Source organism: Hakea prostrata, chromosome 11 (genome assembly GCF_041222555.1).
Source record: "Hakea prostrata isolate BN-2017 chromosome 11, UWA_Hpros_2, whole genome shotgun sequence".
Lineage (NCBI taxonomy): Eukaryota > Viridiplantae > Streptophyta > Magnoliopsida > Proteales > Proteaceae > Hakea > Hakea prostrata.
Window position 1 is genome coordinate 5,421,574 of NC_142610.1, and position 19,398 is coordinate 5,440,971.

The window sequence follows — 19,398 nt, forward strand, 5'->3', positions numbered from 1 at the left end:
CCCTTATCCTACCCTTTCCCCTTCTTCTTTCCCAGCTTGCAGCACATCTGGATTGCAGAAACAATAAGCTCCAGATTTACGGTAAGAGTCTAACTCCTTGACCTAAACCCTTCTCCTTTTAGAATTAAACCCTAGCTACATCCCCTACCTTCAATCCCAACTTCCAGCCCTTCCCCATCTCTAACTATAGCTTACTTTCTTATTAGGAAACAATAACTCTCGAATTCTTCAAAACCTAATAATCTCACACCGCACTTCCAAATTATAGTTCTGAAATTACAAATACAGGAAGGTTTAGGAATTGAAAAAATAAAAACCTAGACCCCTAAGCCTGGCCAAACCCACCTTAACCCTAGCCTTCCCCTTGCATCACTAGAATTTGTCATAAAACCCTCTACCAAATGGCATGACTGCTGATTCTCAGGGAAGAGGATCCTGGAGTGAGCCTAGAGCTAGGGCATTATTCCAATTTCCAACCAACCTAACCCTATATCCTGGTTCATATCAACTATACTAGTAACGGATCAAACAAAAATATAGTATGCCGCAACCGGTACTTAGCAATAAACATTATTATATGATATAGAATACAATATCAATCAAGATTATTTGAATCCAGGTCAGTTTTTTAGTTCAGATGTGATATTCAGAAAAGGAACCATGATTTAAGAAAATAAATACTTATATAAATATTTTAACATACTTCAACCCATGGCTTTGAAATTCAATCTCCAACTGACAAGTTTTTTTGTGAATTTTTTGCTTGCTTAATCACTCCTCTTCTACCTTTTAAAAGTGAAGAAGGGATCCACTTAGGTTTTGGGCAAAATGATAGTCAGAGAGAGAAGTTTTCTTTTAAACTCAAATTATGTTAGTTTTACCAGCCTATATGTCAAGGAAATTAGCCTATATTGGTTCGGTTCATATATTTCCTTTTTATCAACTTGGCCAATCTCAATACATATCAGCTATTGGTTGATATCGTCTCAACACTTGATACCATTATCACACAAACAAGAATATAAGACCCAGAGACCTATTTTGGTCTTTGAATTGTATGACATATTGGTAACCAATTTTAGGCATTGAACTTGTATGGTGCATTCAAATTTATTCAATGCCGTTCATACTCCAATGGCAGAAATTGGACGAAAGGCATTCATATAGACATGAATAATATCTGACATCCATGAAATCTCACATAGTCAACATTGTGTGGTTCATTTGTATACAATTATTCTGCAGAAATTACCCACAAAAAAAAACCTCAATGACACTTACCTGATGGATGATCCAGGTGGATAAAAATCCATCACAAGCTTGGTCCATGGACTATTAGATCTAGAAATGCTTTTTCCAAACTGGTCTCCTTCAATATGTATTGTCAAGTTTCCGTTTGTTCTTGCAGCAGATTGTCTTTTCTTGACCAACAAAGAGTATAGTTAGCAGAAAGTCGCAAAATCAGTTAATAAACCAGTTTCTGTAACCAACAGCCGTAAATGCTAGTATAGTTTATGACACAGATTAAAAGCAAGCAAGTCTACACCGAAGTGTGTATACTTTTCCCATTTTTAATGAAATTAAATCCATTGCCGTGAATTCCCCTCACCCCACCCCACCCCACCCCCAAAAAAAAATGACCAGCAATTAGAAAATAAACGAAAATCAGCTCTCACTTTGAAGTCATCGATGTCTTCCCAAATATAGCATGTGTCTCATTAGCGGCTCTCATTGCATCGATGACATAGCTGATATAACACATGTATGAATATCAAAAATCATGTTAGCTAACCAAACACAAATTTGAACTTCATATTGGAACTGAAAGCTAAGTTTTATGCACCAAACAGAGATATACCCAGGAGAAGAACCGGATGTGAAGAAGTACTGAGCAAGTGTTGCCACAAAGAGAAACAGGAACAGAGCAGTGTACCTGGGAATAAAGTTAAGGAATGGTGGCTATCATGGTATAAATTTGATAACTTTATCAACTATTATGACATCACTACAATAGAAACAAACAGAATCTCCACAATTCAAAACTAAATAAGCAAGAGATATGCACTACATGCATGATAGAAACTTTTTCCTCAAAGAAAAGAAATAGAGTGCATGGTTCCAAATTCAAATTGAAATTACTGAAAATTCAGCATTTCAGTCATTTCAATTCACTTTGGCAAAATGTTCAGCTTGAAACCTGTCAAAATCTACATGCCTGTGATTGGACTAAAAGCAGAGAAGAAGAAGAAAGACTGAGAATAAGAAGAGAAGGGAACAAGCTATCAAAAGCCAATAAAAGGCAGCCTGTTATTAGATGATCTTCTCTAATCGCAGGCCCCTGATTTATATTAATTTTAATACTATAAAACGTCTTTTTTGCCCCAATTTTAATGACAGCAGAAGTACAAGAATAAACAAGGGAATTAGACCTAAATTAATAAAGAAGAATCCAAGGCAAAATTGCCCTTGCTGTCACCAATAGGACAAGGAGTCCTAAATATTGCAGAACTTCAACACTCCCCCTCAAGCTGAAGCATACAAATCACTCAAGCTCAGCTTGGCACAATTAGTACGAAAACTAGAAGCAAACAGTCCCTTGGCAAACATGTCTGCCAAATGATCACTAATCAGAAGAGGACACAAAGGGAGTGACAATCAGCTTCTTCATCACAGGATCTCTGACAAAGTGATGATCCACCTCTACATTGTTTAGCGTGCTCATGGAACACCTGATTACTAGCATTGTAAGTAGTGGCATGGTTGTCACAATACATCTTCATTGAAGAATCCACAGGAAATCCCAGTTCCAGAAGTAACTATATAATACATTATACATATCAATTCAGCAGCAGCAATGGCCATAGCTCTGTACTCAATTTCAGCACTAGACCTGGCAATAGTAGTCTACTTTTTAGTCCACCATCTGACCAAATCTCCTCGAACAAATGTACAATGTCGTGTAGTAGATCGTCGGTCACTTGTTGATAGTAGATCGTCGGTCACTTGTTGAACCAGCCCAAAAAAAAATCAGGAAAGGCTACTAGATCCATATGTCTATTGGGATGACAAATTAACCTGGGGCCTGGAGCACCTTTGCGATACCAAACAAACAGACTGCAGCATCCAATGAACTGACTCAGAACCCCCAACAGCAAAGGTGATGTCTGGCCTTGTAACAATAAGGTACATCAGCTTTCCAATCAAGCTCATGTGATGAAACCAACCTAATATTAGGAGAAAGCTTTGTTACACACTCTAGGGTTTTAGAGTGTCAGGGTAGGCTTATACAGTCCGGATCCTCCACCTACATGGAAAAGAAATTTTTCAACCAACATGGTTAGATTCCTGACACGTGTCCAATCTAAAAACAAAATTCCCTTTTTAGGAAAATTTTGAAAATGTAGGAATCCAAATGTTCTCTCCCTCATTCAAAAGATGGTTTTGTTTTTAGATTGAACACGTGACATGAATGTAACCATGTGCTTTGAAACTTTTCATCTCCATGTGGGTAGAGGATCAAGAGTCAGGCTTACAAGAGTTATCAAGATCCAATTGCTAGATTGCAAGAAACTTGGAACTGGGGATGATGTTCTAAGTTATGGACAGATATGATAGAGTAAAATATCTCACTTTGAAATTTGGATTTCTTAGGAATCCAAAAGGTTCAAGAAAGAAGGTTTTCTTCTTTTTTCTTTGTGAACAGGAACAGGCTGTAACTTGGATAGAGTGAGAGGACCAATGAGGGGACTTGAGGCTTAATCCTAAGGTAAACTAATGGCTGGTTTAGTGGGTTAAAGAATTTGCAGGTCAGTCCCTGAAAAGAACTCGATGGGGATCTTGAATGACCAAGAAGACAAAGATGTGAAAGAAAGAGGCCAGAGCAGTGATTCTCCTCATTTGTTGCACTACTCTTTTTTTTTTTTTTTTTTTTTTGGGGGGGGGGGGGGAGATAAATGAACGGGGAGAAGAGAAGAGAGGAGAGGAAAAAAAGGGGGGGGGGATATTACAGCCTACTAGCCAGGCAAGAAGGAAGAACCTAGATGCCAAGAGACAACAATAATCTTGTTCCAGGTATCACTGGGGGATGGGGGAAAGATTGCAATCTAGAAGAAACATCAAAACGGATAGCTCTCCAAATTGAGTGGAGGTCCATCTTCTGACATTCCACTCCCCCCATAAGTGACAAATCAATGAGTTGAACAGCAATTTACCAACCAAATCGCAATTAGTAGCGCTGTGAAGTGTCTCAAAAACCAAACCCAATCCCTAAAGAGTCCAAAGGAGTGTTTGGCACAGGGCCAAATTGTGACAACAGCTTTCACCCACAAGGAGCAAGAGAACGGCTAGAGAAGAAGAGGTGATCCACATCTTTGGGCCGTTCCAACACAAATGCAATTCGGGTTGAAATTTAGGTGCCGGAGAATAAGGAAAGACTGGATAGAGAAGCAAAGGTTAAAGGCTCTCCAAGTCGTGATGTAAACCCTTTAGGGTTAGAGTTTCTTCTTAGATGAATTCACTAAAATTAAGGGTTTGCCCAGAATCTTTCAACCAAACAGCTAGTAAGTATCAAAAAGCTAATAGGTGATTTAAGATAACTTGGAAACTAAAAGGAAAGGTTATGGGAAGATTTGGATAGATGTCAGGGTTTTACTAGATTCACGTGGGAAGACTTTGGATTAATATGGTTGGAAAGAATTGTTTCAAACTAGTATGGGATGAAAAGGATCAATTTAAAATTAATATGGAAAGCTCAATTAACAAATTAGGTAAAATTAGGGTTTTATCAAATCCCTATGGGATAGTTTTGAGGGACCCAAAATCACCCAAGTGTTGAAAGAGGATAGAAGGGATTGATCTTGGAAGGTTTGGAGTAGCTATGGGCTTGATCTCTGAGATTAAAAAAGGTTCTAGGCAAAATCTTGGACAACCTCTCTAATCTTTCTTTCTTTTCTTTCTTCTCCATTTTTCTCCCCCCTTTCTTTTCTGTTTCTGTTTTGCCACAAGTCAGAGCAGAGAGAAGGGGGGGGGAGAGGAGTAAAGGGAAAGGAGGGCCGCAAGGTAGAGCGAGGAGGAGGAGGGAAGGTGGGCGCGCCAAGGTAGAAGCGGAGGAGGAGGAGGGGGCCCCTCGGGGCTGGCAGGGTGGGATAGGGGAATTAAGGGTCTGTAAATGAAAGGGGTGGGGTTTCCTAGCTAGTGCAAGAGAGAGACAGGGAAGGGGAGGGCTGTGTTGGGTTAGGGATGAATCATGAAATGGGAAGGGCTGGGGTTGTGTACTTACTTGGAGACTGCTGAAAGTGGAGGAACGCTGCTGGCTTGCTGAAGAATGGTTGCTGTACTCGAATCAAGACACTAAGAATCCACTGTGGTCCTCCCAAGAAGGCCACGACCAAATTTCCCACAAGAGATCTTCAATTCTTATTCAATGCAGACTATTTTTTACAAAGAGAAAAAGGCTTATTTATAGCCTTAAATCAAGAAAGAAAGAACCTAACTCTACACGGGATGCTTAACTTAGACTCAACTAGGTTTACTTCATAAAATAGGGTGCCCTTTACAATTAATTAACGGCCACATAAAATAAAAGAACTTGATTTAAAATAAAAGATCTAATTATCCACAAAGGATCCTACTTAAAAGAAAGACTCCTTATGCCACAAGAACTCAACTACAAAAGAGTCCTACTTAAAAGAAAGACTCCTTATGCCACAAGAACTCAGCTACAAACTCAAACTAAGACTTCAAAACAATTTTGAACTCAACTACAAACTCAAACTAAGACTTCAACACATATTTGGACTCAGAAAATTAAAACTCTGAAATTAAAATCAGCAGCTAATTAGGGCTAAAAACCCCAAGTGCCTCTTTTTGGGGTTCATCCAGCCCTAAGTGTGCCATCTGGGTGGGGCCTTGGGGGCCATAACAGGGTTTTGGCTAGGTGGTGCCCCTGTTCACATCAAGTAGGCACAGCAGTGGATGTGGCCTCTGAACCAAATCAGGGCGTGTCAAGCAAATAGGGGGAAGGGGAAGGGTGGTAGATAAGGTCCAGAAGGGGAGGGTAACCAAGTGATACAGTCTCAAGGGATGGGGTGAAGTGGTGGAGAGGTTAGACCACACCTAAATGAGACAATGAGGACCCAAGAGATTAAAGAGGATACCATAGGTCAAGCTAGAAGCAGGTGGAAGCACCATTGGCTATTTGAGTGGAAAAAGCAAGCAGGGCAGGGGTCTAAGAATGAGGATCTTCCTCCAAGGTTAAGGGGCAGTGAGGCAGTCCAAATGGAGTCATGTCGCAACAAGTAGAGGCAAACATAGTGGACCCAAATAGAGTCATGCTCAATAGAGATTTTCTAAATGAGCTTAAGCAGGCTAGTACATTATAGTCACGAATCCTGCAGAATCCAAGACCGCCCTCAGATTTGGGTTGACAGACCAAACGATGGGGTGGACAAACCTAGGGGAGTCTTAACCTTTCCAAAGAAATGCACAAAAGAGGGATCCATGGCACAAATTGTGGCTTGAGCAAGGAGAAGATACCACATCAATAGGGGTAGGAGAATGGAGGACCAGTCTAATCAGAACCTTCCTACCAATGAACAAGAGAAGTCTACCCTACCAAAGATGGAGTTTCTTCCAAATTTGGTCGAGCATGGACGAGCAATGGTGATTAGTGAGGTGACCCAAAATGAGGGGGAAACCAAGGAAGAAGCCAGGAAAGGTGCCAAAGGAGAAGCATGTGAGCTATAGGATAGCAACTTTAGTAGAATCAATGAAACCTACCAAGCAGAGAAGGAACTTCTGCAAGTTGACACAAAGACCAGAGCGGGATTCAGAGAGGGTGAGTAAGGAGAGATGGTAGAGATGGAGGAATGGGAGGTTTTGTAGAAATCATGAGATCGTGACGTGAGAGAGGCTGAGGGCTTTACCCTTAATGATGAGAGAGAGAGAGATGAGATGCCGATAAATATTAGATTGGATGATGCGCAAAGGGCCCTCAAGAGCGAGGTAGAAAAGGGATAGGAAGCAACAGTGGCGGATTCCCATTAGGAGGGGAAGAAGCTGAGAGAGAATGCATTAGTGATAACAAAGAAATAGGGGATGAGATGCAAACTTCAATCCAACAAATAAAGGGGGAGGGAACCCCATAAAGGAAAAGGCGTCAAGGATGAAGCCCCAACGGATGGAGTCAAAGACTTTGTGGAGATCAATTTTAAGGAAGGCCGCCGAAGAGTGTGAGGAGCGGTCAAATACCTCTACAAGCTTAACACAAAGAAGAATGTTGTCAACGATACTCCTACCTACAATGAAGGCATTTGGTTTTTGCTGACAAGGTAAGGGATGACGAACCGGATGCGATTAGATAGAACTTTTTGTAATGGACTTATAAAGAAGATTACAAAGGGAGGTAGCCAAAAATCAGAGAGGGAGGATACACAATAAAGGGTGAGGTAAAGAAAGGTTCAGCTGACCGAAGAGAGCTGAGAGAGGTTGGAGAATAAGTTATGGACCGCATTGATGAGATCATCTTCCAAGAAGTTCTTGTAAGCTTTGAAAATTCCCATACTTAAGCCATCAAGACCAGTAGCTCTATTGGGCTTGTGGGAGTTAATGGCACCAAGGATTTCAGCATTGGAAAGAATGGCCAGCAGTGAGTCAAGGAGGGACCCAAGGATAAATTTATTTGTGTGATTAGGGGGGAGGGGAGGCCAAGGGAGGAGGGTGAGAAGGAGAAGAAAGAGACCGCCTCACTCTTGATGCCATTGACATCAGAAATCCAAACACCATCGACATCTGTTGCATTACTTTAGTGGCAATAATTGTAAGAATGATGTAAACTAATTCCAAAGTCATATCAAAAAGGTATACTTCACAAACTGATGTAGCCTCAATTGAATGAGGGTCAGTTCATACAAGATCTCAGCAAAACCCACCTTAGCTTGAAGTTCAAATTACGGTTTAAAATTAGAGATTGATGTTTCTACTGTTTGGCTGATGAAAATGGGCTGACTCTTGGAGGGAAAGTAGACATAATATGGGGGAAAGGTTCCTCCAAGTTTGAGTTGATTTCAATAATCAGATTGGTGTAGATGTGACTTGGAAATTTTAGTGTCTTAGGATATCCAAAAATTTAAGAACAGCAAAATGAAAAGGGTGAGATGGAAGGGGAATGGGATACATTATGATGTGAACAAGGATCACTCCCTTGCCCAAACCCTGCTGTGGGCCCCAAGGCCACTGCAAGGTGGTGCACCTATGGCCAGCTGAACCCTCAAACAAGGGTAATTTGGTCAATTTCATTTTCAGCCCTCATTATCTGGGGTTTAATTTCAGGATTTACTCCTATTTTCATAGTCTTGTATACTTAGGAGTCTTTCTCTAAATTAGGATTCTTTCAGAAAACTTAGTCTTTTATTTCAAGAAGAGTTCCTTTAGTTTGTGTGGTTATTATCTATTTGTAAACAGGGTATCCTAAGTTAAAGTTATGTAGATTTCTAAATTTTAGTTGATTCCAAATAAAGTCTCCCAGTTTAAGTTAAGTTCTTTCTTTTTTATGTAAGGCTATAAATAAGCCAGTCGATGGTTGTAAATTTTTGTCTGCATTGAATAAAGATTGAATATTGTTTGTGGGAAACAGGTTGTGGTTCTCTTTGGGAGGGCCATGGCGGATTTGAGTCTTGATTCAAGTTGCAGCAGCCTTATTCAACAGACCAGCAAGCCTCCTTCAACTCCAGTATCTTTTCCAAGTAAGTACACACCCCAGCCCCCTTCCCCTTCCTCCCTAGGCCATAGCAGCCATTCCCCTCCCCTTTCCTCTCTTGCACAAACCCTAGAATCCCCCTTGTCTTCTTTTCTTGCAGCAACAAGAAACCAAACCCCTTACCCTTTTCTTTCTTGCTATACCCTTTACATCCAGCACACTTTGCTGATCAGTATACGGAGGGAGATCTCCTCGTGCAACACTGTTAAAAATAAAACTAGTTCAGATGCTGAGAGAGATCAGGTTGGTCAGTTCTATAAGAGGAAATATAAAGTTTTCTCTCCCCCTCCCAAACACCCCCCCAAAAAAAAGAAATCTCTTGTTTTCTTTTCAGCCTGCATTCGTTAGATAGTGAATATCTGGCCTTCTTATTATCTGATGAGTTTGGATGTGAAAGTTGTCCAAGAGGCCTTACATTACTTAAATGATCCCGATGTTTCATCTTCTTCTTCACACCTCCATGCTATATTTGATCATACTATCTAAAAATTTTATGCCCTTTCACAGGATGCAAGCAATTGCATTGAAGTACAATGAAAGGATAGAAGTTGTTAACCAAGAAAGGAAATATCATCAGATGATGATTCTGCTAAGAATCTTTAACGCTTTCTAGAGAATGGATACAGAGGGACTGATTTAAGTAAGAGCATTTTGATAAAGGCTTGTGTTCGGTGTTAAATCTCATATTGACAAGCTAATGAGGTGTAGGGATTAGGATTTGAAATAGTCCACTACACAGCTTAAACAATAAAGCTTCATTATATATAGCAGAAAACTCTAACCAAGATTATTACTTCTCATTCATAGGGTAGAACCTATTGGTCTGCCTAAAAAAACAGCAAAAAGGAAAACATGAAAAGACATATAGAAATAGAAGAAAATATCATTCAACTAAGAACAAGAAGACAGAGGAGGAGAAAGTACCATGGTTCTTTTCTTGTTTTCTCTATCAAATCCCTATCGAATAGAAAGATAACACCAACAAATACGAAATGGAGCATCACCAAAGCCACTTTGAGACCCAGTGAAGATCTCCGAGCTGAAACCCACAAAAAGTAATTAAAATAAATCAAAATTTCAAAGAAATGGACAAAATAAATGCCTACCCATGTCAAAAAATCAAAACGAAAAAACTTTTACCAGGATCAGCGAGACATGGGAAGAGATGACAACTTCCACTTCCTGACTGATCTCTCGTCTCACGGGCAGGGCAGCAAAAACCCCAAATCATCATCAAAACCCGACCAACAAAGAAAAATCAAGGCGAGTTCCTGAAGATAGTCCCTTACTCCCCTCTTGTTAATTGCAATAATGAAGACATCAAAATTATCTCAAAACCATAAAGAGCTCGGATGTACGCATGCCAGCCCGCATCGACCGAACCGTCAAATAACATTCTTGAACTAACTGCACAGACATGACTGGTAATTTGGGTTTTCAATCAGGGTTCTTTTCTGCGTTTTCTATTAAAAAATTCCAAATCAAAAGACGTGTATTTTCATGGTGGCATATAGAATTATGATAATCTTTTAGTATTTTTCACGTCAATGTGGACCTACCCAGATCATTTGAACATAATAAAATGTCTGAATTGTGTTAAATTTTGTATTAATCTGATTCAAAGTTATGATTTTACTTGAAAAACAAAAAGCACAAAATCAAATTAATTAAAGAATGAGTGATTACCGGCGATAGGCGTCTGATGAAGTCCGGAGATCGCCGGTTATGAAGAACAGAGTTAACAATCCGGAACACCTTCAACTTTCAACATAAGCAATTAGAATTTTTTTTTTCCTTTCTTTTTTTCAAAATATATTTATGTATAAGTAATTATATTATTTAACTAGATGAGAAAAGGTTCAAGAATACCTCAAGATAATTGATGAAAAGCATACTTATTCCAAATCCCAACAATATGTCAAATTAGTAATGCCCCTTTTTCTAAGAATTCGTTAGTTAATTTGAAGAAATCAATATACCCTTAATTTAATTTTTTATTATAATATAAAATGACTGAGTAGAAGAAAAAAAAACAAAAGTAAAAAGGAAATTAGTTTCAACCAACATCCCAAAAGAGAAGAGGGGAAGCCATGTAGCACAAATTATTAATTTTTCGGTGTCGAAGGCGATTGAATATAACATTTAGCTGGAGATCCGTCATCATCTCGCATAGGGCTTTCATTTAAGATCCTTTTTTATCTGTCTCTTCGATTCATTTGACTTCTTGTAGTGAATTTCACTTTGCTTTTTTCAAAACTCATTTGATAGCAACAAGCACCTCGATTTGTTTTGCTTTATTAGCTATGAGATAAATAAACATTCAAACTCAAGCACTATATGGTATAGTTTTTCTTTTAATTTTTGACCAATATATATATATATATATATAGAAAGGTTATTTATTCAGCCTATATCTATTTAAAAGAGGTTGAAAAATACAAAAACCAAAAACAAATGGAGACTTGCTTTCAACTTTTTTGTGAAAATGTATTTTAGTTGTTTTTTGCGGTATTTTAAAAGAAACGTGCTCTTAATGTGTGTTTGTGGGGTTAAAATAGTAAATTACGTATTTTCCTAAAATCCCTTCGGTTTTCTTATACAATGTATATAAATGTTTCAATAGAAAAACCAATCAAGCCAAATTAGGATACTAATGAAATGAAAGCATGAAATAGTATGAAAATAATTCGAATAATAGGAGGAGATAACATGGAAATAATTTAAATTAGGGACACTTAGGAAAAGGATGAAAAATCTTCCTTATCACGCTTAATATTTGAAGTTGTTCTTCATCTCTTTCATTCTTCTTTAAGACATTGTTCTTCATTTCAAAAATCGAAGTCTAAGTTTTTAAATTATTATATATATTTTTTGGGTCTATAAATTCTCTCCGTAGAATCAATTTTGTTTCATGGCTCTGGTACGGTCAAGAATGAGAAGTGTTATCAATGACCTAAAGTTCATGGTAGGATATTGTTGCAAAAATCCGTTTGGCAAAGCGAACAACCTGCAAAAAATGTACTCGATCGTGTTGGTTGAGGAACGTCTCCGATGAACAAGTTAGTGGAAGTGCATAGTTTTAGGAGAAGAAAATAACTTGTAGAGCTCTCAATGCTAGAGAGAGTAACTCAATAGTGTGTACCTGTTAACGAGGAAAAGTTACCTTAACCGTGCAATAATGGAGTTTGAATGGAACTCTATGATTGTTGCTAACTTCCTAGGAAGTGGAATTTTATCTGCCAATAGAGTATTACTTGGATTATAGTTGTGGAGTCTGATATGAACTCTAAGAGCAATTCGAAATATCCAACTGAATTCAAATTTGTATCCCTATCTTTAAGGAGATTGGATATGATTCAAACTGTAATCTCTTTTTTTTTTTTTTTTTTTTTTTCATCAACAGGTGTCCCATGATCATGAACGTTGTTTGACACTTCACTTGTAGCCATTCTAAATGAATAGTCTAAGAACAAGATGGAGGTTATACCCAAAAAAATAAGAGCAAATTACACTGATACCCCAAAATGAAAGCTTTAAAACATTGACACCCCACTTTATGTTTTAAAAACACAAACACCCCATTCATTAAACACACTAGTCCATTCTGTTAGTAAAACCAATAACCCACTATTCATTTTTCTTTAATTCCAAAAATGCCCTTACCCTATCTATTCTCTCACCTCACTCGGATCTCCTCTGCTTCACCTATCCACCTTCACCTCCGGTAGCACCAGCAACACCGCCGCCCGCTGCCTCCTCCACTAACGCCTCCTTTGTCCTCTTGGGAATTGATATACAACAACTTACCAGATCACCTGAAGCTGTGCCTTCTCTATCTCGGGGTTTTGAATTCGTGTTGCTTCACCATATTTAAGAATTGTTAATTGCAAAGCGTCTTGTTGTGGAACCACTAAAGACCCAAGTGGAAGGAATGGTAGATTGCACTAGTGTTGCAGAAAAATACGTGAATGAACTCATTAATCGGGAGCTGGTTGAAGTTGTAAGTAAGCATTGGGATGGGGAAACCAAAGAGATTACCATTTCTAAGCAGTTTCAGTTGATAAATTTCTGTAGAATTAAGGCGACTGAAGAGAATTTATTCGAGATGGCAGAATTTGAGACAATTCCTCTGAAAGCAAACCGAATCGCAGCACGAGGATTGTACAAGACACACTTCATTTCCAGATCTTTTATGAGATTGGATTTTCCACCGGAAAGAATATGTTGGGGTCCTCTGCTTGCAAACACCTCACTTCGAGTATTAGATTTAGGTGTGGATTTAACAGACACCAGTGAAATTAAGAGATTAATCCTTCTGAGATACCTGAGAATTAATTACAAAGCATTTTCAACACTCTTGGAGTCAATTTGCAATCTATGGAACCTACAGTTTCTTCGCCTAAAGAATAAGTCGTTCAAGCCAGAGATCTTCAAATCAGAAAAATTATGGGAAATGAAACAATTAAAGCATCTATTATGTACTGATGTGCTCTTTCGCCCCCCCCCCACCACCAGCAGAAGAAGGCGACCGCAGCAGGCGCGTAGTGTTGTACAACCTCCAGCGCTTAAAGTAATTGTCTGTTAATTGTTGTACATGTGCAATCGACCACCAAGGTCACGGCTTCTCCAACGGTCTCCCGAACCATATTCCCAACATCAACCCCGTCGTCGACGACTGCATCGCCTACTTTGACTCCTTTAGGGCCCAGTATCCCTCTCTCCCTTCCTTCCTCTATGTTGAATCCCTAGGCGGCGCCATTGCTCTGCTCATCCACCTCCGGGGAAAGCAACCCGGCAGCACCAACAAACCTTGGGACAGCATCGTCTTGAATGGCGCTATGTGTGGAGTGAGCGACAAGATCAAGCCTCCATGGCCGCTCGAACACCTACTGTCGCTCGTGGCGGCTGTGGTTCTGATGTGGCAGATTGTTCCTACGAAAGGGAACATTATGGAGGTTTCTTTCAAGGAGGAGTGGAAGAGGAAGTTGGGAATGGCTTCCCCCAGGCGGAGCTAGCACGGCGAAGCAGAGAGCTGCTACGGCCGGGGAGCTGCTTAGGGTTTCGAAGGAGCTTCAAGGGAGGTTTGAAGAGGTGGGATTTGCCGATGCTCATCGTTCACGGCGAGCAAGATGTGCTTTGTGACCCGGCTTGTGTCGAAGAGCTCTATCGACGCACTTCCAACAAGGACAAGACGATTCGAATCCACCCTTGGTTGTTGCATCAGCTCATCGGTGAACCACAAGAGAGCGTCGACATGGTCTTCAGCGAGGTCGTAATTGGCTCCGAACTAGAGCCCAGCGTTAGTGGAGGAGGCGGCAGGCGGCAGGCGGCGGCGTTACTGGTGCTACCGGAAGTGAAGGTGGACAAGTGAAGCAGAGGAGATCCGAGTGAGGTGAGAGAATAGATAGGGTAAGGGCATTTTTAGAATTAAAGAAAAATGAACAGTGGGTTAATGGTTTTACTAACGGGAATGGACTAGTGTGTTTAATGAATGGGGTGTTTGTGTTTTTAAAACATAAAGTGGGGTGTCAATGTTTTAAAGCCTTCATTTTGGGGTGTCAGTGTAATTTGCTCAAAAAATAAAATACACATTCGGCCAATGCAGGGTTGGTTGAGTGCTAAAGATCCATGCTTCTCAGTGGAGAGGTCTTGGATACGACCCTTGTAAACGGCATTACATTTCCAGTATTAAAAGAAAAGCATCAATACCAAAAAAATACACATTCAACTTCTCTAAGTAATCCAGAAATCAACTATGCAACATTCAATTGATGGAAAAGTCATCATTGTTCATGACAATAAAAGGATGAAAAAAATCTGTATCATACACACCAAGCAAAAGCATGAACATGCAAAACATGCATGTAGAAAACAATAGGTCTTATAGGAATTTCATTCCTAAGGCCCAGGGGTTCCCTTAATTGAAGGCAAGCTTTAAAAGCTTTGTTGCCGTGACACACCCCAAAACCCTTTTTATGAAACAAGCATTAGTAAAAGAAATGATTGTTATGAGATAATTATCAACTCAAGGAAGGGGGGGGGATGCCACAACAACAACAACAAAAACCAAAAACCCCCTCCCCCCCCAAAAGGGGGGGCCGCCACACTTCTTGCCCTCCAATCAGTTCCGTTCAAGGCCATGCTAGATACAAGGCCTAAGCTATACATATCCTTTCTCACCCACTTCTCGTTTCTTAAAACCCCCAATATGGATTATATCCCATCAAGGAGGATGGAGCGCACTTTCTCTAGCTTATCCTTATGGGGCAACTCCCGGCCCCACTCCAATATGCTTCTTATCTTATCCATCCTAGTTTTGCCACTCATCCATCTAGCATTCTCATTTATCCCACCACTTATTTTTTTATATAATTTTTTTAAAAAAAAAGGGGGAAAAACTAAAAAAACAAAAAAAAAAGGAAGAAAATTTTTAGCACCAAAAAAAAGTTTTTTTTTGTTGTCTGAATAAAACTTGCTATTACTTAAGGTAGTAGTTACAAAGATTAGTAGTATTTATTACAACTAATGTTTTCTGATATTCTACGGAGGATACGAATGCTATAAGAGTGAACCATTGTTAGAGTGTGGGCTGACTAAAATCCTTAAGGTTAGTATCCTTAATATTACATATTATATTTACCAAAAGCGGGATATAAGCTATTGGCCACTTGTTATGATTCCGTAGTAAAAATAGGTCTAGTACATCCTTCTCATTGTACTATATTTCATCTAGTTGAGTTTTTTTTTTTTTTTTTTTTTTTTTTGTGCTTGATCTATCACGATATTCTTTCTATTGCCTTTATCAAGAGAAGTGAGGATGGAGCATATGGATCATGATGGAAATTGTCAAAGCGATTGCTGGGTATACCCAACAAAACCCAATTGCTTTGTATACGAATGAATTATGGCACTTTGACTTCCTCAGTTACCTGTGTTAAGTCTGAAAATGATTACCCAAAAAAGGGAGAGAGAGAGAGAGAGAGAGGGGAAAAAAAAACCATACGCAGGAGAGGGAGAGGGAATGATAGAATAAAAGACAATGCCTTTTTTTTCCCCTTAATTTCTTGGTGAAAAAGAAAATGTCATTAGTGAAGTGAAAAAAACTTGTAGTGTTACACAACTTCAGCATAAACCTTGTTTTGAAACTAAAGAAGTTGAGAGAGATTGAGAGAAACTCTTGCTTCGTCTTCCCTTCGTGAGAGGAAATTGAGAGAAATTGGAGAGAAACCTTCCTCCGTCTTCTGTTATCTGAAGAAGTTGAGAGAGATTGAGAAAAATAGAAGCCAAAGGTGAAAGAGATTGAGTCGTTTAAGTTTCCATCTTAAAGCTGCAGAAGTGGAATTTTTTTTCTGAGATCGTGGTTTTTGCCGAGTGGTTGAGATCTTTTTACCATATAAAAAAATAAATATCTTTTACTTAATAAATATCGTGGTTTTGATTTGATTTTACATATTTAAATAAGAAAAAAATATAAAGGATACCAAGAAAGAAAGAAAAATTAAATGACAGAAAAATTAATTTAAAAATAAGATATTTGAATAAAAGTAAAGAGTATAATAGTAAGTGAAAGATTTGCGACAAAAGAGTAGTAAATGCTTTTATATAATAGTATGATATGATATATATACACTCTGGGTAGGGAGGCCCTATCTTGCCACTCTGAATGAGAAAAAGAGTAAAATGCTATGGAGCTTTTTACTTTGAAGAAAAATATCTTCAACTGGCTGTGGAATTGGTGAAGAGAGAAGTGAAGTGTAGTTCGTCCAAATAACCCCACAGAGTAGTTAGCTGAATTATAACTTTGAAGAAATTATTGAAAACCTGCTTCAAAACCTGCTTCAACTGCTCATTAACAGTACCAATTAACGAAACAAGCAACCAAACAAGGGCATATGGAGAAATGGGCCAAGCTGGGGGCAAATATGACTGTACATCAACATGTTGCTGCAGTTGGTGAAACTTAAAACTAACTTTCTAATATCTCAATTAACATTGGAGTAGTGTTGATGTAACAAGCAAAGATGCCACCACTGTAACGGATGAACAGAATGTTTGGATTCTGTGGATGGAAGGAAATCACTTCCTGCTCTAATCCACCAAGTTCAACCCTAAAACCACTTGGTCCTGGCAATCGACTTCTGGGTAACCATCTGCAATTCTCTGGATGATAAACCCATATCGTAATGGCAGAATCTCTTGTTAGAAGATGCTTAATCAAACACTGCCAAATGAAGTAGACCATCGACAGACTCACCCATGCCAACCTCCTGCCAAACGATGTCGCCACTCTTGGGAGCTTTAATCATCTCTATTGCACCAGGATTACCATTACGCTTCTCCTCCTCTGCATGATACACGAAGATGTTTCCATAAAATAACCACCCACCATCCAGTAAAGAGCTCCTTTTATCACACAAACACCCAAATTCCGTCGACAATATCTTGAGAAACACTTGTGAATACCATCACTTACAGTCAGGGTGGACAACCGCCATTTCCCAGTTTGGGAAGAGAAAATCTCCAACTCAATGATACTGTTTTTGGATAGAGAAGCCTCTGCACGCACAACTTTGTATCCAAAAGCATAACTATCAGTGCTGGCTTCGACAATAAGACCTATGCAGTCTCTCCCAGTCGGCGGGAGGAGGGCGCCACCCCCGCGGGCCGGGCCGGAGCCACCCGGGCAACGGGCAGGCCACCCCGCCCCGGGAGGACCGGGGCGCGACGGGGGAGGAGAGAGAGGAGGGGGTGCAGAGCGAAGGGAGGCCCGGGGGAGGGGGCGAGGGACCCGCCAACCCCAGGGTCCCCGGCCCCCGGGGGCCCCAAAGGCACCCACGTTCACCGGGGGTCGGCCCTGCCGGGCCTTCCGGTCAGCCCCGCCCACGGCCGTCCAGTCATGATATTAATATATATTTCTATCATATAATCATGGAGGGTCAGGGTACAAGAATTAATAACCCGAGCTCTTACTTATAAACCTTATCATCCTCTCCCCCGATGGGGCAATAAACCAGGTAAAGCATATTAAATAAATAAAATATTTTATAAAATTTTAAACTTCATGGATGTCTCTTCTTAGGGGAATTGGGAAGTGAGTAACCAACCCTGGCGAGGGGATTGTAGATGTAATACCAGGTGAAAGCCAAATGAGGAGGCTGCGATGTAATCCCAGAGCTGTCACGACAAAGTAAAAGCCCATTCGAAGAACAGATGTAGAATCCAAAACATCACCAAAAAGTCTCTTGATGACTTCAGGGTCCACTTCCACTCTATCTTCAAATGAACTAGGATAACAGGAATTTGTTACACTCTTCAAACTCCAAGAAAGTCTCTGAGTTGGGTCTTTAAACTCTCGGTAATAGTTCCAGTTTGGTGTTTGGAAGAAATACAAGGGATCAGGATCGGTTTTGTTTCTTTTGATTATTTTCACACGGAGATTATCATTCGAGATAACCCGGTGCCATCTCTTTGATACGCATTTGAATCTGAAAATTGATTTTAGCGGCAGCCGACTGAGGATCTCTACAAGAACATCATCGCTGCTACAAAGTTCCAAGGAGAAGAAGACGTCATCGTCATCATCGACTTCACTGAGATGTGGATATCTCCCTAGTCTTTCTCTTTCCATCCTCTTCCTCTGAGAAGCAAGAATCGATCAGAAACAATGAAGTTGAGAAAATGAACATATAAATGTACCCTGAGAGTAAAAGTCGCAGTAAGCATCCGTTGAAAAGCAGGATCGCATGAAAAGAAAAGCAAACTTAGTTATTTAGGATTGTGACACGTGACATTAATTACACAAAGGTCATTATTAGAATCCAACTAAGAATCAAGCGGCGCCGACACGACCCCGCGCCGCCGCCCTGCGCGCGGAAAACGGCGGCCGCCGCAGGCGAGGGCCAAAGGAGAGGCCCGCCGGCCCCACCCCGCCCCGGACCCCGCGCACCGGGAGGGACCAGGACAAAGGAACGAGCACCAAGGAAAGAAAACGACACACACGGAGGCGCATACAAAACCAACCGGGCCCGCAAAGGGACAGGCAATAAACAGGTAGGGAGTTGGCAATAACCCCCAAGGTATGGCCAAGGACACGCAGAACCGGGGGCGCACGCCCTCGGCCGCGGGCCCCCGGCGCTGTCGCCGCTAGGAATAGAACTTAATAAATTTTTAATTAAATATTAATGCTATATACCACAGCAGGGTCACACCTGGGTTTAGGCTTCGTTCGCATCAAATCCTTACTATATATAAACAAGATAATTAGCTCATTTCTGCTTGATGTGAGCCTAAAATTTTTATTATAAAAATCATACGATAAAAGACATGATTGAAACATATATTTAAATAAAAAATAATATACATAAAGTTTTAAACATATTTCCAAGAAAAGATACTTGATATTCATCATGGGGATGAAAACCAATTTATAGAAGCTAGAAATTTTATGAAATAAGGTTTATTCAATTTGGTAGGTGATAGTCTATCTACCAATCCGTGTGGTTGGATACTTGGAAAGACAGTGCTACAACCACCTTTTCCATTAACCTCCAAGCACCATCGATGTACAAATATACAATTGCATGCCTACTTCATCAATCAATATACAAGAACTTGGAACAAAAGCTAGCACATTTAACAAAGGT

General features: G+C 40.0%; 1 protein-coding gene and 1 pseudogene across 1 annotated transcript in view; one reads left to right on the forward strand and one right to left on the reverse strand.

Moving 5' to 3' along the window:
* Positions 1–10,208, reverse strand: part of LOC148999734 (DHHC-type zinc finger family protein) — a 28,626-nt gene extending 18,418 nt beyond the window's left edge. The window contains exons 1-5 of the mRNA XM_089139417.1: positions 9,896–10,208; positions 9,680–9,794; positions 1,859–1,933; positions 1,677–1,748; positions 1,282–1,416 (exon numbers count right to left, since the gene is read on the reverse strand). Of these exons, the coding sequence (XP_088995543.1) occupies positions 1,282–1,416; positions 1,677–1,748; positions 1,859–1,933; positions 9,680–9,794; positions 9,896–9,989 (491 nt within the window). The 5' untranslated portion in view covers positions 9,990–10,208. The remainder of the gene's footprint in view (positions 1–1,281; positions 1,417–1,676; positions 1,749–1,858; positions 1,934–9,679; positions 9,795–9,895) is intronic.
* Positions 10,209–13,350: 3,142 nt separating this feature from the next.
* Positions 13,351–14,059, forward strand: LOC148999735 (caffeoylshikimate esterase-like; annotated as a pseudogene).
* The last annotated feature ends 5,339 nt before the right edge of the window (positions 14,060–19,398 follow it).